Source organism: Cicer arietinum, chromosome 1, assembly GCF_000331145.2.
Source record: "Cicer arietinum cultivar CDC Frontier isolate Library 1 chromosome 1, Cicar.CDCFrontier_v2.0, whole genome shotgun sequence".
NCBI lineage: Eukaryota > Viridiplantae > Streptophyta > Magnoliopsida > Fabales > Fabaceae > Cicer > Cicer arietinum.
The window spans coordinates 9,289,188-9,316,490 of NC_021160.2; the positions used below are offsets into that span (position 1 = coordinate 9,289,188).

The 27,303-nt window shown below is 26.8% G+C and overlaps 2 protein-coding genes across 2 annotated transcripts; both read right to left on the bottom strand.

The window, feature by feature from the left end:
* Positions 1–940: 940 nt before the first annotated feature.
* LOC101505168 (ethylene-responsive transcription factor RAP2-3) lies at positions 941–2,858 on the bottom strand. Its single transcript, XM_004487764.3, has 2 exons — positions 2,627–2,858; positions 941–1,742 (listed from the first exon to the last, which is right to left on the bottom strand). Exons 1-2 carry the CDS (start codon positions 2,796–2,798, stop codon positions 1,168–1,170), a joined length of 747 nt encoding a protein of 248 aa, XP_004487821.1. The 5' UTR covers positions 2,799–2,858; the 3' UTR covers positions 941–1,167.
* An 18,902-nt stretch (positions 2,859–21,760) lies between these two features.
* LOC101505482 (exopolygalacturonase-like) lies at positions 21,761–26,170 on the bottom strand. Its single transcript, XM_004487765.4, has 5 exons — positions 25,847–26,170; positions 24,430–24,753; positions 23,478–23,767; positions 22,555–22,780; positions 21,761–21,979 (listed from the first exon to the last, which is right to left on the bottom strand). The coding sequence occupies exons 1-5, from the start codon at positions 26,051–26,053 to the stop codon at positions 21,761–21,763; spliced, it is 1,266 nt and encodes a 421-aa protein (XP_004487822.1). The 5' UTR covers positions 26,054–26,170.
* Positions 26,171–27,303: the final 1,133 nt, after the last annotated feature.

A 27,303-nucleotide genomic window follows, 5' to 3' on the forward strand; every position in this document is an offset into this window, starting at 1 on the left:
TGATTTTTCTTATCCAAAGATCTGAGCTATTATAGCTCGCACCTATATTACAAAATTAATTTAAGACAATTTCATATAATTATCACCTCTATTATGAAGACAAATATGTCAACTTAGAATTTAGATTAGATTGTGTTAGTTTCTAAGATCGAATCTAAAATATATATATCCTTCAACTTAAAATTCTTTCGATGTTTCTTAACTTACTAATCGGGTTATTTTCAAGAAATCAGATAATTAAGTCTTAAACTTAATACATTAATCTTATGAATTGGGCCTCTTCTTGCAATTGCGGCCCATCGTTAATAACAAACTTGTTCTCTCTATTACTATTTTGTACAATTAGATTTTTCTTTTTATGAAAAGTGTTTCCTCGACACTCCAAGGAATAATTTTAATATAAAAAACATATGGAATAGTTTCAGTGAGACAGAAAAAAATATACTATCACAGGTATGGAAATCTATGACAAAGCAAACATATCGTTTACTTTATTTTTCTATCATAATTTTTTTAAAAACTAGATAATTATTCACAAAAATGCTCTTCATGGGGTCGCTTTTGCTTACTATATTATATGACGGCACTCCCAGCTCCAAGATTATTTTGTTTAACAATACCAACTCCAAGATTATTCTTTGATAATAGTGTGTACATGCACACTAGTAATAACTTATTAACAAATTGGCTTAAATAAATAATTAACTAAAACATCGTACATGATTGATAACAAATTAATCTTCTTCTAACTTTTAGTAGATATCAGATTCATGCATCCAATATATCACAATCAAAATCCAATGTTTGTTAAACACACTTCATATATAAACGACAAATATCACACCCTTCATAAACGACAAATATCACTATTTGCCACATATTAACACTCGCACAAATAACCATAATTAAACATAATCATGCACGACGTACGCAAAACACATAGTCTAATACACCTTACTTTATTTCTAATAATCATATTCACAATCATACATAAAAAGCATATATAAGTTCAATCATCCAACCGTCCAAGACACAACCAAAGGAGACAACACCACAAACGAAGAAAGCATAAAAACATAGTTTATACAGTCAAATTTTTAAAATAAACATAGTAATTAATAACTAAACCGATAATAAAACACCGAAGTGTTTCATTTTTGTAATTTCCTAGTAAATCATGTTACTCATTGGCATAACCATTTCTTCAAGATTCCACAAATCCAAAAAGCTGTTGTCCCAGTCAGCAGCATCAGGTAGGGTAAAATGGGCGGGCTCAGATGTGGGCTTGGGCTGGGCCTCAACTTGGGCCTGAGGCAGTTCGTGTTCTAAGCCAAGGATCCATTCAAGTTGTGAGATTTGGTCCTTGATATCCATTCCCTCGCCAAGCCCGATGGGCTCATAGCTAGATTGAGAGCTAGCCTGATCGGGGCTGAGGCAGCGTTTCTTCGCTGGCGGAGAAGCGGTGACAGCGGCATCGGGGAAATTGAGTTTGGCCTTGTCACCGCGGATGCGCTTAGCAGCGGCGTCATAAGCTCTAGCGGCTTCTTCAGCTGTTGAAAAAGTACCGAGCCAGACACGGACACCTTGTTGTGGGTCCCTTATCTCAGCGGCCCACTTGCCCCAAGGCCTTTGTCTGATTCCTCTGTACACATTCTTACGGGCCCGGGTTCCTCCAGTGTTCTTCTTACCCTTTTCTACAGTTACCACGCTTCTCTTCTTCTCTTCCTTGTCACATGCTACCACTGCCACATACAAATAGAACAGTACTCTATTGCGTTATCATCACGTGACACCTCACAAATATATACTCCTACTTTACACAAAATACAAAATTAATTAAATTAAAAAAGCTTTCAATTGGTTAGTATTTTCGAAGTATCTTCAGTTTTATCATGTCTGATAGGAACATATTGTATTTGATCGATCACGTATTTATTTTTTTAGTATAAAGTTATTAAATTTACTTTTTTAACCTTTCTTTTTTAACACATAGGAAAACGTGACCAAACAAATAATGACATCTCTGTTAATTCTTAATGTCAAAAAGTAGTAATTTTTATTTTGGTAAAAGTAATCTTTTTTAATCATACAAAAATAGTAAAATCTTGAACTTTCCTAAAACCCGTTTCAACAAATTACACCAACCATGTATCTAGTACATGTACCAAATTCAAATTTATAAAATAAAAACCCAAATTTAATTGGGATATCAACATGATTCTAATTAAAGTGACGTCCTATATAAAAAATTAATTAAAATAATGGATGTTTTGAAAAATAAGAGAGAAAAAATTAACATATACAACTAATGAAATTAAAGAAAAAATTTCTAATTTCTTTTAAAAATCATTAAAAGCTTCAAAATAAAAAAAATTAATTTAATTTTTTTCTTCAATTTTTCTATATAAACTCAAATTTTTTCATGAAATAAGATCATAATATTCGGTGTTCTAAGTAATAATTTAAAAAATAAAAAAATAAACCAAGAATAAATATGAAATCTATCAAATCATGAAGAAATCACCGAAAAAAGGCAAAACAATGATGAAAATTTGTTGACAAAAAAAAGTTGGAAAGAAACAACCTTAGAACAAAAACAAGAAAGTGATAGTGGTAGGTAACGTACCTTTTTTGTCTGAAAATTGAGGCAAGTTACAAAGTGGTGGTGATGACTCATTGGAAGTAGCGGCAGCAATAGAACCAAGACCAAGTAGATCAACGGAAGGGTCAATCTCCGACCAAAGGTTCCGGTCACGCTTCACACCAATGAAATCGGAAATGATAGCACCTCCACACATATTCGCAGTTTCTTAGAAGAAAAAAAATAAAATATAGAAAATGATGTGAGAGAATATGATAGAAGGAGTGTATCTAGATTTATATATAGAGGCTCCACTTGCTTGCTTATCACTTACACTTACACTTTCTTGGGCCCACTCAAATTGTTAATCATAGAGGGTTCGTTTTTTATCAGACGGTGGAGAGTGAGGGTTTGCTTACGTGGCAACTTTTTGGTGGTTTTAGGAAAGACGGTGTTTGAGAGTGGTTTTGGTTAGTATGGTTGTAATATAATGGAGAAAATTTTATCTCTATTTTCTCAATTCATTTCTCATTTATCTCTTTGCTTACTATATTTCTCTAAAATAAAATATAAAAAATATAATAATTTAATATATTTAAATTAAATTTTTAGTTAAATATATAAATTGTTCAACTACTATTTTTACTTGTATTTTATTTTAAAATTTAATATATAATAAATATTTAAATTCAATAAATATTATGTTATTACATTTTATATTTTTAAAATTTTGATAATAAGAAATGAAAAAAAAATTGAGATAGTCCTCACTCAATATAACGCACGTATGGTGCCAAAAATAAACTGTAGAGAGAGGGAGGGAGTGTGGGTGTGGGGCCACTTGGTTTTTTGGAATAAATGAATGAACTCTGCTTATGTTATCCTTGATTTCAGCCATAATTAACCCCTTTAGCATATTAATTTTATATTTTGACAAAAAGCCTAGAGTTATTAACTCCATCCGTCACGTAATTAGTGTTTCATTTTATTTATGCACAGTTTTAAACAAAAATAATGTTTCATTTTATATTTTCTTTTACACTTATTGTATTAATTTTAATGATAAAGTAATTATATTTATAACCTATTAAATAAATTGAGATACTCAATAAATAAAAATATATTAATAAAGTTGTAAAAGAAAATATATTAATTGGAGAAAAAGTAATGTTTTACTTGTAATATAAATAAGGCTAAATATATAATAACTACACTCCTTCAACTTAATTTCATTTTAGTCATTTATTTTTTTTAATTTTAAATCAGTCATTTATTTTAATTTTAAGTGACAATTCGATTTTTAACGTTTTAAAATGTCAACAATGTTATCTTTTTCTTTACAAAAATTCAAAAAATTGATTAAAATTTTCAAATAAAACCCATGAAATTAATTATCATCTTCAATATAATGCAAATTTCATAAAATGCATAACTCAAATGTAAATAAACTCATATTTTCATCTCCAACAACATCAAATTCATCAAATAAAGAATGAAAATATGAGTTTATTTAAATATTTAAGTTATAAATTTGATGAAATTTGTATTATATTGAAGATGATAATTAATTTTATGAGTTTTGTTTGAAAATTTTAATGATTTTTTTGAATTTTTGTAAAAAAAAAAACATTGTTGATATTTTAAAACATAAAATATCAAATTATCAATTAAAATTAAAATAAAGGACCAAATTAAAAGAAGAAAAAAATTGATACAAAACCAAAACGTTAACTGAAATTAAGTTAAAGGACCGCAAGCGCTATTTAACCTGTAAATAAACATGTAATTTGAGATAAATAAATATTGTAAATGGAACACTTAATTTGAGAAGATAATTTTTTATTTTTAGATTAAAAAATTAGAGGTAAATAAAATAGTGAAAAATAATATTTATGGTCAACAATGTACCCCTCATTAGTGGAAGTAAAATAAAAATGAAATGGAAAGAAACAATAATAAAGAAGAGGGGAAAAAGTCTTATAATTTGGTTTGTTAAAGAAAAAGAATAAAAAATGACAAATAAAAATTAATTATTTGCCATGAGAGAAAATAGAAGTAGAAAAGTTACTATATATTTTTTGTAAATGTATTTAATTATGTAGAAAGTAAAAAAAAAAGATAAAAAGTACTCATGAAATTAGCTAAATAGACCTAATAAGAAATGATATTTTTGTCTTTTTATTAAAATACACAATCTTCTATATATATATTAAACCCAAAGTATTAAGGTAAACTTTCGTAAATAGGTATCGCGCTAAATCTCTCATTACCTTGGTTTCATGTTTGTCTATACGGGCAAAAACTTTGTTTTCAGTGACATTATTGTTCCGTTGTTTTATTTGATTTTTGACGGTTATTACATAACAAACCCAACGTTCGAAAATTAAAATTAGACTTGTTAAACCACTCATTACCTCGTTTTAAAGCATGTATGAATGACACAAGCTCGTTTTCAGTGATATGATTATTTAACTGTTTTATTAATTTTTAGCGTTTCTTGCATACCAAAATCCTGCGTTAAAATTTCAAACTCATTAACCCAAAAAACGTGAAATATGCTAGATTCGCGCACAAACCTCTTACAATTCATTTGATATAAACAACAAATACAAAACATGAAATACATGATATTCACACACCAATCTCTTATATTTAATTTGAATTTGAAAAGAAAGTTGAAAAAAATATAATAATGAAAAAATAAAATGATTTTATAGTTGTTGATAAGAGAGAAAATAAAAAGAACAGGTTTATTAAATGATAAAGATATTTCAATTACTCAAAATATATCCTCTAATAACCATTGCCTTCCAAATTTCTCTACATCAAACAAAGTGGTAAAAAATTCCTTAAATGTGAGTAGTACTTTTTTTAAAAGGAAAATTAATAATAAATATATATTTTTGAGTCTTAATCATAATTAATATCATAAGAGTGTTAGTCAATCAACAATTACTATATTATTTTTAATATATATATATTAAATGCATTTATTGATTAAGTATTTAATATTTTTATATTTTGAATGTGATTAATATTTTATTTTATTGATTATAGTATTTCTTTTTTGTCTTAATCCTCTAAATTCTAGAAAAATGAGATATCGATAATTTGGAGTTTAGTTGAAAGATACTGATTTTATTTTAATAACATATGACTTATTTTTTATTTTAAAACATATAATGATATTTAATAAAAACTTATGGGGTGAGATGAAAGTACTTAGACTTAAAGGCTTTTTTTATATGAAATATTATACCTATTTTTTTATATTATATCTCATTTGAAATGTGTACAATTATATTTATAAAAAGACATTATTTCAGATATTTAAAGATTTTAAATAATTAGACATTATAAGTTTATTTTTAAATAGATTATTGATCTAAAATATTTTATATTTTATAATATAAATATTTGTTTTAATTTTTAGTTTTTAATTCTTTTTTAATATCTTACATAATATTTTGTACGAGGAAGCCGTTTTCTTATTAGGGAAAACATAAGATAAATTAAAATATCAAATTATACTATGACTTTGTTTTAGTTATAATGCTAATAAAGCACAATAACAAAAGGAAAAGACATCAAAATTATATTGATATTCCTAAATCCTAACCCAATAATTACGGCATCCAAAAAAATTATTAAAAATAATAAAAAGAACATATAATATGATATCATGTCTCTTTTATCGTAGTTAACAAACATGTGTAAAAATATAAAACTCTTTAATATTAAGTCCGTTGGATTCTTATTTTTAAAGTAATTTTATTTATTTATTTCAAATCTAAAGTAATTACTTTAAATTCATTTGACCATGTATTGATTTTTTTATAAAAAAATTAATGTAAATTGTTTGATTGATTAATAGTTTAAAAATATTTATTATGAATAAGACTACAAAAGTACCACATGAGATAATTAAGATTTTACAAATATAAATATAAAATAATTATAATTAATGTATTGTATTATTATTCAAAATTGTACCTAAAATATATTCAGGAAACACATGACTAATAAAATCTATATTCCTATTTTCTCTAACAGAAGTGTAACAAATATTTGTTCAATACTTTTGATAGAATAAAAACTATGTTAAAATTAATTTTTCATAGCATTTTAGTTATCCTATTAAATATTACACGAACAATATAACATAACGCTTATAATGCAAACGTTATTAAAGTTGACAATTATATTTTTCATAGTAATCGTTTGTGTAAGCGTTATTAAAATTAACAGCGTCAACACTTAAATGTTCTTGCTTTCAATATTTAAGTGCTTAAAACATAGCAATTATATTATATGCAATATTAAAGTCAATACTTATATTTTTTATAGCGCTGTTAAAATTAACATGTCTCAGCTTTTCTTTCTCTCTTTATGCTAACTGAAGTCTTATTATATCAATTAAATCCTTGTTTTTTTTTCAATAAAAAATCCAATGAACTCAAACACGATTGTTTTTTCAACCCAAACTCAATTGTCCCCACTGTTTCAAACTTGATTGCCTTCAACATTTCAAATCTGATTGCCTCCACCGTTTCAAACTCCATTGCTTTCACCGTTCTCAAATTCAAATTCATCAATCATCATCCATTCGTTTTGTTAGTACAAAAGTATTTTTTAATACAATCATCTGATTAATGTTTTGATGATAACAAATACATATAAATAAAGTACAACTATCCTCTAACTATATATGCTAAGTGCGCATATTGCAGAAAAAATTATGATAATAACTATTCAAAGTAGCCTATATTACAAGTACCTTTGAGATTTTCAATTGGAGCAAAATGTAAAAGAAATAATGTGGAAACAAGCACAACAAAACATGTCTCGCTATATAAAGATCTATCATCTGATGACTAAACAAAGGCAAAAGAAACCAAGTCTTACTTCAGCTTGACAACATAAAGTCTGGTGACACGCACCCGTGTTGTCACAAGCTTCAGTTTGCTCTAGAATGTGAGCAATGTAGTACCTCGGTTGCCTCTGATAAACCCAATTGAATTATGTTCCTCTACCTCTATTACATAAGCGTAACAAGATTTCTTCTGCCTTTGCCTTCGACAAGCGTAACAGAAATTCTTCTGCCTCTGACAAGCGTGACGAGCAAGTGACTGCCATTGCCTCTAATTGTTGGTATATATGACCTCGTAATAAGCGGAATATATCAGAATGTATCAGTTCTTTATGAAGTTAAATCAATTTCATACACACAGCGGAAATTAAATTGTGGCATACAAGATTAGCAAGTTTTATTAGATTGATATGAGATTAATCAAGATGCATACAAGTCAAATTATCAGATTAGACAATATTACTTATTACAGAATATGTTTAACATGCATATAATTTTAATCACATATACAGATATATCAAGATAGTAAATCAAAGGAGATAAGGGTTAGAGAAGATTGCACCAAGGATTTATACTAGTTCAGTTGTCCACTTGACAACCTACATCCAGTCCTGCAAATCCAAACGGGTTTCAGATTTTCTTCTCCAATAGAAAGAATCAATTACAGATTGTCCAGTTTCCTCCCCGAAACCTATCTATCTTAATGATCTCTTTCCTATTGATCACCCTCTGATCCTTGTAGATACTCAGCAACCTATCACAGAATCAAAGTACAACTCTTTCTTGTTGAGCACTCTCACCCAAGAAAGTAGTCACCAGTTTCTAGCTGGATTTTCTCGCTTTGTTTTTGTTTCAAAGAATTATTACAAACAGAATACAGAAAGAACAAAAAGTAGTCTTCAATCTTGGTCAAAATGGCTTCTCACAATTCTGGATATCAAAGATTTGTTTATGAGAATCCTTGTCTTTCAAGATCACTTTTCCAGCTATCTTTTTGATTGTTGATAATCCTCTTTTTCTATTTGATCTGAAAAAGTAATCTCAATGTATTAACCAAGTGTTATTGTGTATCAAGAATATTCAATGTATATTTCAGATTGATATCATTGTTATTATCATTCATGTTATTGAAAGACAGATTGAAGACAGTTTATATAGTTTCTGAAAAACACATTAATCAATCGATTTACCAATCGATTTCGTAAAGTGATAAACCAGTCTAATCGATTTGCCAATCGATTATCGTGTGTCTTGTTTTTCTTGAATCTTGAAACTATATAACCCAATCGATTTACCAATCGATTCTTTAAACAACATTTCTCAGTGATTATGTTAAGACTGATATGAATCGATTTCGTAATCGATTGCAGATGTTATGTTCAAACTGAAACACATATCAATCGATTCCATAATCGATTTATCAAATCTTCATAATCGATTAACAAATACTTAAAATCGATTTGGTCACACGCTCAGAGTTCACTGGGTTTTCAAAAGGTTTTGTCAATCGATTTGCCAATCGATTGAGTTTAAGTCAGTGACTCAGCTATTTTGATACTAATCGACGTGCCAATCGATTTGTATGTATTTGTCTGAAAACGTTCTTACCTGGGATTTGGTTCAATCGATTTCCCAATCGATTTCGACCAAATTTAACTTGATTGAAATATTACAACATAGATTGTCCAATCGATTTGTATGTCACAGGAAAAGTTATTTTGCAAGTGATTTTTAAGTAATCGATTTGCCAATCGATTACCCTTAAAACTGGGTTTCCACTGTGACTTATCCAATCGATTTCCCAATCGATGTATTTCAATCAGGTTTACTTTGTGAATTGTATAATCGATTTGTCAATCGATTACCCTCAAAACTGGGGTGCCACTGACTTGTGCATTTTCAATTTCTAATTCAGTCAGTCGATTGCCCAATCGATTATACCAACACAAACAGTTGTGTTTCCTTACACCTTTGTTATGAAATCGATTTCCCAATCGATTTGCTTTAGTCAAAAGTCAACTTTTGTTGATTTCTTGTGTTTCAAGCAACCTGTTCCAAGTGTGTAGGATTTGATTGTTGTTCCTGAAATCTTGCTCAATTCAAATATTAGATTTATCATGTATTGTATGAACATTGTTGAATTATTAATTATGTCAAAATTAGGAATCAAAGGATCAAAATCCAACACTAATAAACACATAAAACATTTGACTCTGAACATTTATGTATCCTCTAATAAAGTCAACATCTATAGAAAGTCAACGTTATGACAAAGTCAATGTATTTGGAAAGTCGAAACATTCTGACGAAGTTAAATTCCTATGAAAAAGTCAATACTCTAATAAGAGTTAATGATCTACAAGACAATCTCTGATTAATATACCATTTGTTTGGGCGCATTCTCTGATAATCACCTATGATCTATTTTCTCTGATAATATACATCCTATGAGAACTTGTTGCCTTTGATGGTCTATAAGACAATACTCTGACTGTTCTATCCTCTGATCTCGTATCCATTATTCCACCAATTGTCATACATATTCTAAGGAGTGATTTTTAGGAGTTAGTTCTAATCTGAATGAATAGATTTATCTTCAATGGTTCAATTACTAAAATTCATAAAGGTACATATTGTCTTTCTGCAAAATGAAGTACACAGGTTTGACCTTAAAGTACAAATGTCATACTCTAAAGAACCTCTAACGAAAACATCTCAACATAAACTTCCTCCTTTTATTTAAAATGAAATGGATCAATAAAAAAAAACGTGAAACCAGATATCAGAACTCAACGGAAAATGTAATTATGGAAAAGCCAAGAACATATCAAAAAACAGGAATAAAAAATCCTCTCAATAGAGAGTTACTATAATTGATCTAAATCAGCCAAAGCATTTTCATACACTTGAACTGGTATATGATTGAATATATAACGTCATCTTAATGAGAGTTAGAATCATAACAACAAACTTTGTGTCAATTCAAACACAAACTAGAACCAATATAAATCAGCCCGATAATGGAACAACCTTCTCTTCCTCAAAGAGGTACCTGAAAAGGTACAATGACCCTCATGACCCTCAACGATAGGATTCTAGTATGTCAAAGAATGGTTATGGGAACGAAAGCCTGAAGAGGCTATAGAAAAATACTTAAAGCATGAAGAGGCAAGGTAAATAATACTTGTACAACTACTAATTGGAAATAATGGATTAATTTCTCGATTGTACTGAGGCAAAATAGCTCTGTAAGGGGAAGAATTGAGGTAGCAACATGTTGTTGTGAACTAATATAAAAATCTCTATGTCTCTTTAGTCTATTTTATTTATCAACTTTTGTTGTTGTTTATGATTCAAACTTACTCTCGCTAAACCTCTTTCAATAATAAGTTGAATGTTTTAATAAAGATTGATCTTTGTAAGAAAAACAAATAGTTTTATTTAAAAATAGAAAATACAATTCAAACCTTCATTTTTTGTGTTTTTAGCACCTTCACCTTTTAAACTCGTTTGCCTCTTTCAACCTAATCGCTTATGTCATCAATCATCATCAACTTGTTCGCCTCTACCGTCATCAATTGTTCGTATTGCTAGGTACAACTCACTATTTTGATAATCTCATGTTTCTTTCTATTTATTTACTCCTATGTTTGTTCATGTTGTTGGATAATCTCAAGTTTCTTTCACATGCATGTCTTATGGTTTAGGGTAAAAAATGTAGTACATATATTAGCGACAAATGGGATGAATGTAGAATTGCAGTAGCATGTAGTAAAAAGACAGAGACACAATCAAGGGAAAACAATTCATACATTGTTCACAAAATTTTACTCCGATGAGAAGATGGATATTTTAATAGTTTATGTCGATGATATAGTTTTACTAGAGATTATGGGACAAAAATGTAGTGACAAGAGGAAAACTTGGTAGCATAATTAGAGATCAATAATTTGAGCTCCCTAAAGTACTTTCTTGGCATGAAGGTGGCAAGAAAAAACAAAAGAATAACAATTTCTTAATGAAAGTATGCCATTGTTCTCTTGTAGGAAACAAGAATGAGCGGTTGTAGGCCAAATGATACCCCCATGGTCCCAACACTAGACAAAATAGGACAATTTGATCGATACTGAAAAATACTAGAGGTTATTTTGGAAATTCATATACTTGGCTCATAATAATCTTGATATTGGCTTTTCCATTAATGTTGTCAGATAATTTATACAGTTTCCTTATGATGAATAACTTCTTGAAGTTGTCAATAGAATTTTAAGATACTTAAATGTTACCACATGAAATGGCTATTCTTTGAAAAATAATGATAAGAATTTAGCTATTTTTATTGATGCAGCCTGTGTCGGATCTACTACAGATAGGTAGTCCACTTCAGGCTATTGCATTTATGTATGATAATTTTGTAATTTGGAGAAATTAGTAACAAGGGGTGGTTTGTAGAAGCAATTCCAAAATTGAGTTTAGAACAATGGCCTTAGGAATTTGTGAAGGTCTTAGGAACAATGGCCTTAGAAACAAGGGGTCTATGGTTTCAGAGTTCGAAAGGAACTAAAGATTACAGTAGAGCACCCTTTGAAATTATATTGTGATGATAGAACAAAATATATATTGTTATTAAAAGAAATAATAGATTTTGAAATGATTTTTTGACATTTGTGCCTTTAAACCAAGAGGCATATGACATTTGACAAAAAATTTAGCAAGACTAACTTTTGGCCACGTGGCTTACCGTTATTTCTTACAAAATGACTTATTTCTTTTTATAAACTTAGAGGTAACTATGATGTATATTTAATTCTCATTTTAGGGAAAGTAAAATTGATTCCAGAAATTTAAAATTGATTCCAGAAATTTAAAATTGATTTTGATTTCTCAAATAAAATTAATTATGTTTTTAGAATTAATTTTGAGTTGAAGATAAAATTTATCTTTCATAATTAAAATTTAGTTTTGATTTTTAAATTATTTATTATTTAATTTATTTTCATATGAATATATCTAAAGATAAATTATTTTATCTTTAATTAACTTTTTAACGAAAATTAATTTTAGGAAATCAATTTATTCTAACTTAATTTTTTTATTGCACAACCAAAAACAAAGTAAATATTCATCTCTTCACGTGTAGGGGAGATGAACTTCAAAAATTCAGGTACGATTTTTTCGTGTGTGCTTATTATCAGATCAACATTATCCAAGTTATCGTTGACCTCCAAAAAGATAACATATTATACTATTCAACATATAATGTGACAAAGCGAGATGAAACATAAAAATTTATGTATATCCGTATAAATTTGTATATAATAATAAAATTAATTCTTAAATGCATTTTTAGTCTATTTATTTTAATTTTTTTATTTTTAATTTTATAATTTTGACTCCTCTATTTTGATTGATTTTTAATTTTAATTTCTCTATTAGAAATTACAAATTAGTTAAATACAAGTGCTTTCATGATACCTTATACCGAGAGCATAACATATGCTCATGAAAGTATGTATCTTTTTAAATCTATTGGTTTCAAAACTATTGTACTATGTATCTATCATAATTAAGTTGTAGGGTTTATTTATGATAAACATAATTAATTAAAATAAAATACACAATAATTATATACATGTATATAATGTTACTAAATATTTATTTAATATCTCATTTTTTTTATGTTTCTTTTCTTATAACATAATCAACATATTACATTTATTATATCAATCTCTTTATCTTTTTCTTTAGATGTATACACCGTGTGGATACAAGTACACATTTTTCTAAAATACAGATTTGTAAATAATGAAAAGAATGAAAAGGAAAATGGATTGGCAGAAGAAAACAAAGATGTTGCCGAATCTTTCACATCGCATATATGTAGGCTATATATATATATATATATATGCAAATGGTGTATATATATATATATATATATATATATATAAAGGATGAAACAAAACTGCTTACAATGGCCAATGTAAACCGGCTTTAAGGAAGCAGACAGCTATTACAAACTAAACTATCATCGTATTTTCTTGATCCTTAGTTATCTCTAATGTGAAATATATAGTTGATTAGTATATCCTTAGAGTTCATTTGAACCGTTTTTAAGTTTGAAAAAATCACATGTATTCCATGTCATTTTGCTTAAAACTTCAACACAATTATAGTTAACGAGATTTAATAAAATTCACAGTAATTTTAAGGATACAACTTTCCAATAGTACAATATTTTTTATTAACAGATTTCAAATTCAAAATTTTAATTAAATTGATAATTTGATAAACTGTAAATCACGTGAAAAATTATAATTTTTTTCATACGTAATTAATCAACCATCAAGAGTATAAAAAAAAATAGGTGTCCACGTAGGAAAATATAAATGACCTCAATATTTTGATAGCGTTGTCATATTTTGTAGGCACAATATGATTATATCAAACCCCAACCGCCATGGATCTCGGCAAAGAACCTTTGGAGAGGTCCCCTACTACGTAGCTTTGTAGTAGTAAGATTCTTATCATAATAATGAATTACACACTTCGAAGGTTTTCTCCCTTAATTTCTTTGTTTCATCTTAACAATAGATTTGTCGCAAGTTGCATATAAGCGTGTGTTCAGCCACATACCTATGAGGAAGATACTTTATCAGCCGCAATTATTTGTATTAATATTGCAAATGAAAGCATCTACCAGTGGTCCTCCTACCTCTCAAGTTTTTATTATACCACATTCTTAAGAATCCTTTATTAACACCAACTGTATATGTTTTAATATAAAATTTTAATTACATTTTATTTTAAAATTATGTTTATATTTTGAATTATTTAATTTTGATCAAACAGTTTCAATGTATAATACATTGTCACCGCACGGAATTCTAATCTATCTGATTTGGAATATGGTCTTATGATGATTTTAATTCCACCAACTGTTTATTTATAATAAAAAGCCATTATTTTTATGTATTATATATCATCTATTTTTATCAAAATTATAATTACTTTGTATCGAAATAACTATTACATTCCATCATTTTATAGAAATAACTATTATATTCGATCATTTTACACATAGTAAAAAAATAATAAATGAAATTGAATTAATAATTATTTTATTAAATTATCCTTATTAATTAATTAATTAATGTACTCTAATTATAAAAAAATAAAAAAATAAAAGGATAATAAATTGAGAGATATATATATAGTATATTAAATAAAAGTGAAATAAAAAAAAGAAATTGAAATGGCATTGCAAACTAAAAGTGACATTTTTTTATGGGACAAATTATTATTCTTACAGATTTGATAATTCTTGTGAAATAGAAGGAGTAACACATTTATACAAAAACTAGTATTACAATAATAGATGAATTGAATATTCAATTATTAAAAATTGTTAATTGATGGATTGAATGAATTCTTTGGTACACGATTGAATATTTGTATAGTTTATATAAAATTTTGATTTTACAACTTAGAAAAAAATTATCTTTTTAGTCCATACAAAATCATCTTACAAGAACTTTTAATTCTTGTTAGAATGAAATATATTTTTTAATTGTCTTTCAACTTTTAAATTTTGAATTTTTTTTTCATACTAGTCTAAAATATTATATAAATTTCATCCATAAATTTCTAATTTTTTAAACTGGAAATGGATTAAATATGAATTTTTAAACACCATAAACTCAAAATAAAATTAACTATGGACTTTCTTTTTACTAACAAAAGCATGTGTTTAGAAACAAGATTTTGAGATCATTTATTGTAAGAAACTTTTAATAATATTGTAAACATGAATGCAAAAAATCATTCCAAAATATACGTTGACGTTCCAACAAGACTAAAATTGCTTGTATCATATAATTTTATAGTGACTAAAATATTTTTTTTATAGGAACTAAAAGCAAAATTTTGGATGAACAAGATAATATAGAGACATGATAGGATAAGGAGTAGGATATAGACATGATATGATATGGACATGATAATTAGTTATCATATCATCTGTTTGATTTTGATAAGATTAGTTTATCATATCTAGTGTTTGATACACAATAAATAACCAAATGATATGATATATATTATGATAAAACGACAAAATTTTTCTTGTAATCTATTTCATTTTTTTTCTTTCAAAATAACGCTCATATATATATTTTATTTATAAATAAACAAAAAATACTAAAGAAATGAAAATAATTTTATATACTTGAAAAAATATATATTACTAATGAGCAAAAAACATATATTATTAATGATCAAAAAGTATATATTGTGAGAAAATGTTTCAAAATATAAAATAAATCATAAAACTATTTTTTCAACATTTCAATATGAACACAATCAGAAAACAATAACAACTTTTATTAGGTTGTAGAATAAAATAAATCAGAAAGCAACCAGAAAAAATCAGGGCAAATATGAAAAAGAGAAAATCAACCTAACATCAACAATTATAAAATCAACCCAATATCAATAATAGAAAATAATATAAAATAAGATGAATCATAAATTCAGAGAAAATCAACTTAATTTCAACCCAATAGAAAATAATCATAAAATCAGATAAAATCAAAAAATTATATCATCTACACAATAAGAAAATTAAAACAAATTATGACAAATATAAAAAAGAGAGAAAAACAGTACTTTGGGAGATCGCAACAATAGAGGAGGAGAGGAGTGTGACAGTGAGGAGAGCGGTAGTGGAGAGGGGGAGGGAGATGAGAGCGACAATTGAGAGGGAAAAAATAACAACACGCTGAAGAGGGAGAGGTAGAGGAATACATACAAGTGAAGGTGGAGAGGGAGAAATAAATTAATGTGTCTGGGGAAGAGAAATGAAATGAGAAATTTTTTCTTAAACTTTATTATAATGGAAAATGATTATTTTAACCTATCTTAAATTAAATATTAAAAAATAAGACCCAAGTAGGATATGATTAAAAAATTTGATTAGTGTATCTTATTCAAATTGGTGCATCAAACAAAACAATTAGAGTATGATAAAATAAATGTATCATATCCTCCTTATCATGACCATTAAACATGTCATTAGTATCTAATGCATCTCAAATGGAATTACTTTTAGAGATAACTTATGAAAAAGCCAACAGTAAAAAAAATACATAAATGGATTATTTAAAGACTTTTAAATTTTAAACAATTCAAATATTTCAATTGAATTTCTTTCATTTCTAAATTTTGTTATTTGGATAAAAGAATTGTTCTTTTGAAATTAGGCAATTTCAAAAGATTTGAGGCAAAAATGAAAATTAACTTTGGGTCAAAAACTGAAAGTTGGAAAAGTTGATGGACTATTATGCAAATTTTTTGATGCCAATTTACAAAATTTGAAAAATTTTAAGGATCAATTTGAAAAAAATAAATAAAATAGGAACTAATATATAAATTTTGAAATATATAAGGTCAAAACTGAATGTTTAGAAAAATTATACAGGCTATTTCATGATTCATATTTTATAAAGTAAAGAGAAAATTTGAAAATTTTAAATTTTAGATAGTATTTGAAATTCTCTAAATTTAGTTTTGATAAAATACCTCGTAAAATACTTTCATTTTAAAAACTCTCTAAATTTATTATTCAAATAAAATAATTTTCATTAAATGATTTAAATTCCCTTAAAATATTACTTTCCCTAAAAAAATTATCTCATCCAAATACATTGTAGAGAATTTATTTTCTTCTATTTGACTATTCTAACAAGAACATAAAAGTTTGTCATTGATAAAACTTGAAGAAAAAAATTATCCTAAAATCTGTCTATAAAAAAATTTATAGGATATAAAAGGAAATTAAATTAAATTTAAAGGAGTACAAACATATTTTTACCAATATCTTATATCTTATTTAATGAGTCTAATTCCAAATAATTGTAAAAAATTAACTCTAATAATAAAAGAATTATAAAATACTTTTTCTGTTCAGCATGGTATAAATTATTTTGATAACAAATTTTTACATTTATTTTTTTATTTAAATTATCATAATCTCACTTTCCGATAGCATTTATAAATGGTGGTAATGAATGATAACTTAAAAAAAAAAAGAGCCATATTTATTTTATAGAATCAACAAAACTAACTGTTAAAATTACGTGTCATTTGCTAAATGACTTATATTGTAGGATTACAGGACTAACATAGTTTGATAAGCTTTGGAGATAAAAAATAACCAAAATTTGAAGTTCATCATATCTATAATATATCATATTGTATATCATCCAATGAAGCAAATGTGGTTTTTATTACTCCTTTGATTCATAATATATAGAACTTCATTCAGAATTCAAACATAGCAAACTTTCCGGGTTCCAACATATGATGCAATTCACCTCATCACCGTTTTGATCATAATTTGAAATGAGTGTACATATTAGAGATGGATTTTGTCTCTAATTTCTATTGCTATTTCATAACATATTGATTAGTTAAGTAGATTGTCTCACCATAACAAATTAAATAAACTTTATGATTAATTGGTATGAAGTGTTGCACTGAAAAATGTGCAGCCCTCTATTTCATGGCATCATGGGATACAATTTTGCTTTTTTTTTTTAATCATTTTTCTAACACATTGCTATGTATGACAATATGAGCATCTAATTAAGAGAAATATTACTCCATTAATAGACTTCAACCACAATGGATATTAATATATAGCATTAGTGTCAACTTAAATTGGTTTTTCTTCTATGTTCAATTTTAGACTCAATAGATGGCCATCAAGTGTCTTCTCATCCAATGAATTAACCTTTTCCACCGATCTAAGAAATGTTTTAAATAAGTTACAAAACACTTTTTCATTGATTGAATTATCATTTTGGTGCTTAAAATTTAAGTGTTTTCACAATTTAATGATTAAAAAGTAGACCCTATAATATTAAAGACCATCAATCAATTTAGTCTATTAAACAATGTACCAACTTCATTCAGATTCTATTGTCAAAAGTACTCAAAATTTGATTACACAATATATTTGTCCTTAACTCATTAGTACTAAAATCAAAACATTGAAACACATTATGGTTATTTCTTCAAGCTATACTAATTTAATTAGTTTTATTTTGTCAAACTACATCAAAAATAAAAAGAAGTTATTAATCATTGAAAATGTCCTCCATCATATAAAACTACTATCTATCTTCCCATCATCCATTTTTCCATAAAGAGTTACATCAAAATATCTTAATGGTGTTGAATTTTGCTCAGTAGATTCAGCAGAACTAGCAGAAGGACTGATCTCCGGCACAGGCGATTCGGCCGAGGCATCAGAAGGACTGGAAAATGGGACTGTAATATCTAAAGTTGTTGAAGCCCTTGAAAATGCTATGCCAAATTGAGAACTAAGTGTATAAACTAATACTATACTTATGATTAATGGCAATATATTCTTCATTGTTGGACACTGCTGTTGAAATTACTATTACTATGTTTATATAATAATTAACAACTATGTCATGATAATTTGCACTTTGGTACAACTGTGGAGCTAAAAATTCTTCATCTGTTTTTATTTATAATCTATAGTTTCTTGAATTATGCTGAACTTCATTTTGGAAACATTGGATGTTACATAAAGGTATTGAATGTTACATGAATTAATTTACTGTCATAAATTTTATTAGTTACTACTATGCAAATTTTAGGAACAGCTACAACATTTGTAATGGTGCATTGCAGTTTCTTTGTTGTGGCACTAACTGAATGGGAGTATTATAAAAAAAACGATGTGATATAAATTAAAAAGGCAAGGAAACAACCATAGTCATAAATTAATTATTATGACATGAAGAGAGTAAAACAATCACGGCACTTGAATCTTTCTAGATTTAAACCTTTTATTTACTTTCTGCAATGTGAACTTTGTGACAAGATATAGTTACTCCATCTCATTATGGCTTATATAGTTAATTACTCCATCTCATTATGGCTAGGTTTGATACAATTAGTTGATATTTATAGTTGTTAAGTTAATCGAAATATTAGATAAAATTAACAGGTTAATTAATTAAAAAATATAAAATGACATTTTTTATTAAAAATAAATTGTATTAATTAATTTTTCAAATATTTTAAAAGTAGTAATTTAAAATTTATCAATTTGATATATTTTTATTTATTTAGCTATTTTATTTATGTTAAATTAAAATAAATAAATTATTTACTTTAAAATATTAATTATTTTAAAATTTAAATTATAATAAATAAATTATTTATTAATCTGATATAATTCTTATTTTTTTAAATTATAATAAATAAATTATTTTAAATTATTTACTTTGAAATTTTAATTATTAAAATTATTTGTTTAACTTTTAAACATTTTTAAATGATTTATTTTAAATTATAATAAATAAATTAAAAAGTGTAAAAAAAGATTTTAGTTACAATGACAAGGGAAAAATTAAAAGAAAACTTTATAAACTCATAAATGTTTGTTATCAAGTCTTATAGCTTATAAGCTATATAAACTCATTTTTTTGACTTGTCAAGTAGACCATATAAGTGTCTCATTTACGTTGCACACAATTATTATAAACCTAATTAATAAAGATATATTAATGACATAAAAGTAATTAATATTTAATTCGTATTATCTTTGTTTTCCTTATAAAAAAATTGCAAGAATTTTTGGGTCTCAAATATGCTACCTCCGTCTTTAAATATAATCTTCTATCGCAAATTATATTCTTATTAAGAAAAGTTTGTAGACTTCGCAAATTATACTCTTATTAAGAAAAGTTTGTAGGGTAATAAATGTGTTTATTTGTATAGAAAAATAATTAAAATGTCATTTGTGTATTGATGTATTCAATAATAATTTTTCATATTTTAAGATAAATTAATAGTATTAATTAAGATTATAATTGAAATAATAATAAATATATTTAATAAATTGAAAATGAGTTTATATTAAGGGATAGTTATTTCCGAGTGCTTATAACTAAGGGCAAAAGTAGTAAAAAAAAGTTAAAAATTTTAAGATATATTTATTGTTTAAATGTCTTTATATACCCTTTTGTTTTTACTAGTAATGCCATTAATCACATTAGTGGTTGTGAAAACATTTAATGTCAAGGTTTCTATAAGAAAAAAAATTCTAAGCAAACGTATTAAATGAGTCTCCTTAGTTTTTGTGGTTTTTTTTGTTCAAAATTATTTTTTCTTCTTATATATAGTACCATATGGATAAATATAAAGAGACAAATAATGAAACAAATAAATATTATAAATGAGACGTTGTATATTATATATATTTTGTGACAAATATTAACCGTAGAGTAGAATTTATTCAAAATTCAAATGACAACACTTCTAAAAATATAAGTTAACAGTCTTTTTAAATTTTATGGCTAAGAAAATTACTCAATTAATACCAATTTAATAAAAAAAATGTATCCTTCACAGTTCAACTAATCTGATTGATTAATTAAGTTATCATATCAGCCACAAATATAATTTAAATAGTGATACACACGGTACCAACCATCATTAGAATACGGCATATTTTGTATGAGGATTAATTAACAACAACTACACATCTTGATGTCATTGTCAAATTGATGCCACTACTTAGGTAAAACTAGTTAAATCAAGAATAACATTCATTTTCACATAATATACATTATACTCTCATCATTCATTAATGTACATGAATTCCTTGCCCAACTTTTTGAAACAACACCCCCCCTTCAGATTTAGTCTCTGATGGCTGCGGTTGAATGGGCCGGTAGAAAGGGAAAAAGGTAAAACATCACTTAGGACTTATTTTTCTTTACATTGTATTTGTACGTAAAACATAAAGCTAACAAATCCAAAATCAATTAAGTCACTAATTTTTTATACAAGTGCTGCTTTCTACAAAAACAAAAGATGGTTAACAAAGTCTTCTAAAAGTGGGTCGAATATGATATCATATCATATCCTAGCATGTGAAAAATACCACTATAGCTTATTCTAATTGGTTCAAAATATTTGTTCTAATAAAATAATCATTAAAAAATAGTTAAATTAACGACAAAAAATATAAAATTTGTCTCTAATTTCATCGGTGAAAGATACAAAGACAAAATTAGAGACCAATTTTATTTTATTTATTTTTAATTTTTGTCGATAATTTACTATTTTCCGGCCGAATTCAAGTAGCAAGGTTTAAATTCATGCTTCTAGTTATTGGGGATTTTAAAACCATGCATTCTTATATTTCCCCTTGCATGATTTCCTCATAAGGTTCAATAGTAAAATGCATGTAATAATTTCAATGATTTAAGCACTTATGGGCAAGCTGGTGGTCTTTGTATGCCAACATAGATAGGTTTGATGTTGGCACATCTAGAGCCAACAGGGGTGGGTCCAAGCTTTAGGTCTATGTTTTGAAGTTTAATATTTTGACATGGGAATTGCTTGCTACACCTCATGTCCACTGCAATTTGAGAAGTTGTTGTTCCACTTATATTTGTATAAGCAACGTCTTTTATCTTTACAAGTGAAGGCTGCATAGAAGAGAAGAAAAAATTAGTGTCTAAATTTGCATTCTTCAAAATTCAAAATTGGAAGGGCCAAAGGTAAAGAGGATAAACAAATATAATCTCAATTAGGTTGGATATCTAAATCGATTTCAATCAAATGTAGGCTGGCAATATTGTGTCAATTTTATTCTAGACTAAAATAAACTAGTAACTTTATGTTTATATATGACGAAAGATTTGAATTTTTTTTTTATAGGTTCCTTCGACTAGAGATAATCATATTCGAGGTGTGTCGAATATTAAATATGGATATCTGTTTTAGAGAAAATTGAAACTCAAATTCACCACGTCGTGAATCTAGTTCCTTCTGTTAGACTTAACCTTCATTGACGAGAAATTTAATATTTCGAATAAAATATTAAATATTTATTGTATATTATCATATTCATGTAATATCTCAAAACGAAGAATTGATTGAATTCAAATCGTTTAAGATAGTATTAATCACATACAAAATTTTATTTTATTTGTTTGTTTTGGAATCACACATATATTGTAATGAATGAATTAAAAAGAAGGAGAAGTATAAACATTCAAACCTTCTTTTTGCAATTTGGAGAGCATTGATATTCTTGATCAATGATGATAGGATTTTTAACATTTTCCATTGTAATGTCAGTGAAACTGATATCTGATGCTGCACCTGGATACTTATCTGGCCATGCTTTAAATCTTAGGCCATTGGTTGTGCCAGTTAATGTGCAGCTCTTGACTCTAACTCCATTCACCTCTTGCTCATCCGGATACTTTCCAAGACTTCCAATACTACCATGTATACATAGGAAGAGTTAACAAAATTAACTATCACCATTTTACTATTTCCATGTAACATTCAAAAAGTTATTTATTTATATGTTTTATGATTTAATTTGTATAGATAGTAATTAAGCAGAAAATATATTTAAATATGTCTTTTGATAAAAAAATTCAGTTTTTAAATACGTTTTTTGTTATTTAATTTAATAATCAAATGTATGTCGTGTTAGCTGATATGATCTATAAAATTATTAACAAAAATGATATTTAGAGATGTGTTTGAAATTCGACACATTCAAATACTATAGTGATAACACCTCGTCACAAACATTTAAGAACACAAATAATTGTTTGCCTGAAAATAATCTCTAAGTTTAAAAATTAAATTTCTAATGTTATTTGTTTTCTTTCTGTCTATATAATATTATTATGTAATTCTGACATTTTTTATGAATGATATTTTTGTATTCAACACGACATCACTACATGTAATTATTTTAAATCACTTATATTTTCTTAAAAGAAAATACTAACAAAGTAACTAAATAATAAATTTTATATTAAAAAATGTGTTTTCAATTATTTGAAAGCTCTAATTTTGATTTTGTTTAACAAGTTAATAATTCATTAATACTAATCATGGTTTATGTGTTCCACTGTCACCCATATGTTTATAAAAAAAAAAGTATGCAGCAATTTAAATTACCTTATACCATGTCCTGGACCACACTTGAGTCTATTGATGGTAACATTGGAGACAGCTTGTATCATGGAGACACAATCATCCCCAGTTTCAACACTACTTTTTGATATTTTCACATTTGTTGAATGGCTTATATGAAGACCATCAGTATTAGGGCTGGTAGCTGGTGCACTCAGCTTAAGCAATCGAAGTCTAATGTTTGCAGAATTAGTCACAAATATGTGAAACCCTTTTGGATCAACAGATTTGATGTTCTGTATAACTCCATTGGTCACTTTATTAAAATAAAGGCTCTGCATTTCAAAATGTACAATACTCATTTACTGCCTTAACTGTATCCAATTGTTCATAATTCTAAATATTGTATTTTTTTATTTTAATTTCAGCAAATTTTTGTTTTTAATTTCCTCGTAAAAAGTTAAAAACAACAATTTATTTTTGACATCACATCTCTTACAAAAACGTTGATTTGATAAATAAATGTATATTAAACATATTTGATATGTATTGATAAATATTTGTTTATCAAATCAATGTTTTTATAATAAAATGTGACTTCAAAGAGTACAGATTATAATTTTTGACTTTGTATGAACGAAATAAGAAAATTATATAGATTAAATAAGAAAAACTATTAAAATTATATTTAAATTGCATTAAAAAAATATTTAAATTTAATTCTTCACTTCGAATTTATAAAAAGATTAACAATGTTTTTATTTCCTCTAAAATAACCATCATTCAACCTTAGTTTTTATAAAACTTTTATCCATTCTTAGTTCATATTCTAAACAAAAATTACATATTTCAGTTCGTCAGTCGAGATTAAAAACACGATTTTTGTATCGTACAACTAAAAGAATAAATTTTTTTTTTTATAGAGAATAAATTTGAATGGTCGTAATTTTATAAAGACTAAAAATATGTTTAAATGATGAAAAGTATATAAACTTACACTAGGGGACCTAACACATGTATTGGTTGGGTCAGATTCACAATCTTGATGAAACTCCCATGCAGATTTACCTTGACCATCAAAAGTACCTCCACCAATAAGTTTAATACCAGCTATGTCTTCAAACATGAGCCATTCACCATTCTCATACTCACTAATATCTGTTGTTGCCACAACTGTGCCTACAACTTGGATTGTTATGGGCTCTGGAGTGAGACATGGGCCTGCAAAGAACATTGAAGAAACAAGGAATCTGCCTTGAGGGATTAGAAGCCTTGCTTGAACATTGGACTTGCAGGCTGCTCTCCATCCATCCATGAAAGCCTGCATGTAATGGGACCCATTAAGGCCCATTTTGGATTTAAACAAAATATTAATACTAAAAATAAGGCCCATTTTGGTTGTAACGTCTACTAATGGCTAAAATCCTAAAGTTTAAGATAATATTAAAAAAGAATTTGATTTTTGACATTGGTTTTGATGTTTTTCTTCTTGTTATGAAGCACACATACTCACATGTAATTTGAAAAAAATGAATTAATTGAATATAATTAAGGTGTTAGTGTTGTCTTGGTATTAGACACCAATACGTGTCAAACAGTGAAATCCACTTTCGATTGGAAATGTCGGTACTATAAAATTGTCTTTTTGTTATTATTATTATATTATAATTATTATCTTGAATGTTTGATTGGTATTATATCATTACTACATAAGATGAAAAGAAAGGCCTAGGACTATTGGTTTCTTCATCTGGATTTGTCATCTTTTGAAGTTTTAATCCTAAAACATTTGTAGGGACTAAGGATTTTGCTTAGATATCCTAAAGTTTCACAACATTCTTGCTTCCCTGGTGACAATTCTAGCTTCTTTCTTACCGTGCCTTGAGACTAAAGATAACAGAATTCTACCCAAAACCAAACATGTTCTTTATCTTACAAAAATTTGTAGATTAAAATGCTCCTATTTTAATTCATGGTCACTCCATAAAATAACATGCAACAAAATATAAAGAAAAAATGAAATTACCATTGACAGTAATTAAATTTTGATTCCAAATTTCAAATCAGTCCAATCGTGATATTCAAAATGTCTGAATATTGTGATTGACATCTTGAAAAATATCAAGCATGATCACATTATCTTCACATGATTTGTACACTACATGAACAAATACTTCTTATATAAAGAATTAATTGCCAATTTCTGTAAAAGTGTGTCACATTTCTTCAAATTTGACAATAGAGAATAAAAACACTATCTATTAATATTCTTATCGTTGTTTATTCCAAACAAAACTTTAGCCTAAAGCAATATATCAAATCAAATATGAAGTCAATATGATTAGCCAGATTTTTTAAAAAAAAATTTTTGTTATGAAATATTAGCCAAAAGGTAAAAATCCTATATAAACTACCTGAGTGCAGTCAAATTTTCCATCAGGTTTTGCTCCAAAGCTCATGACATTAACAACTTTCTCTCCAGGAGAAAGAGAATCTTTTGCTACATTTTTACCTTTGTAGATATCAGGACCAGCAACTGGCCTTCTTCTTGGACCAGCATCAACATAATAAACTATTGCAAAACACAAAATTAAAACAACAAATACTTTTGCAACTGCCATTTGATCTCAATTTCACTAACATATTTTTTATTTTATTTTTACTTTTTAAATTTTTTTAACAAAAATTTAGTTAAGGTTCTCATGGGGAGGCTAGGAGAAAAAAGTGGTGAAAAATGAAAATGATCTCTCTATTTTTTTTTCTTTCTATGTATTTCATACCATGTTTTGTGGTAAAACATATGGTTAACATTGATTTATATTTTCTTAGCATCTAAATCTATGGAGAATGTTAATCTATATTTTTTGTATTCATTTTAAAATCCTAAATTCTTGCTCTTCCAATATCTTCTCCAAATTAGAAAGCTATATTTTCTCTAGCTACCACATTCCATTAGCACAAAGGATAAAATAAAATGTAATACTTGTCCCACTTCACTGTTTTGGTGGAAAAATAATATGCTGTCACCACAATACCTGAAATAATATTCTCTCAATAGCTTTATCAAACTAACAAAGAATATTTTTGGACTTTTATAATTATCAGTCTCTAACTATGAAATTATTCTATACAAGTAACTTGCACTATGAATTTACTTATTTGTGTTAATTAGTCCTTAAACTTTTTAATTTTATAATATTTTTAGTCTTTTTTTTTAAATCTCAATTCAGTTCGTAGAAAGGATTAGCTTGACACCAATTTCATAAATTTAAGTACTCAATAAATAACCGAGATTTTAAATTACAGCCACAATCGCACGACGGTCCTTAATATTATAGATCACAGTCAGATACAATTTATACAATTGTAATCGATGTTGATTTAGAGTGATGAATGTAATCAAAATTTTAATGTCGTGAACAAAATTGCGATCGCAGACGGTAATGCAAATGTTACATAAGAAGCAATTCAACAATTCAATCAAATTTGTAAAATTTTAGTTTTACCAAGACCACACATGAGGTTTAGAAATTCATTCATTATTTCAAAGACCAAAAATTACACCAAAGAAGCAATTAGGATTATGAGGAAAAATAGTGCTTATAAGAGATTTATATATTATCTCTTTACATAACTTAACATCTATTTTTTTAAATCTAATTAACAACTATTTCATTCAACTTTATTCTATGATATATCATCAATCCAAACATAATCTTAACGCTACATAAGACCTTCAAATTTGTGTTAGTCTTCGAGCTGATTAACACATATGTTTTTCATATGCTACAAAAGTTAGCATGGGTATATATATATATATATATAAATCTTACTGCTGAATAAAATTTCTACAGTAGTACAACATTAAGTA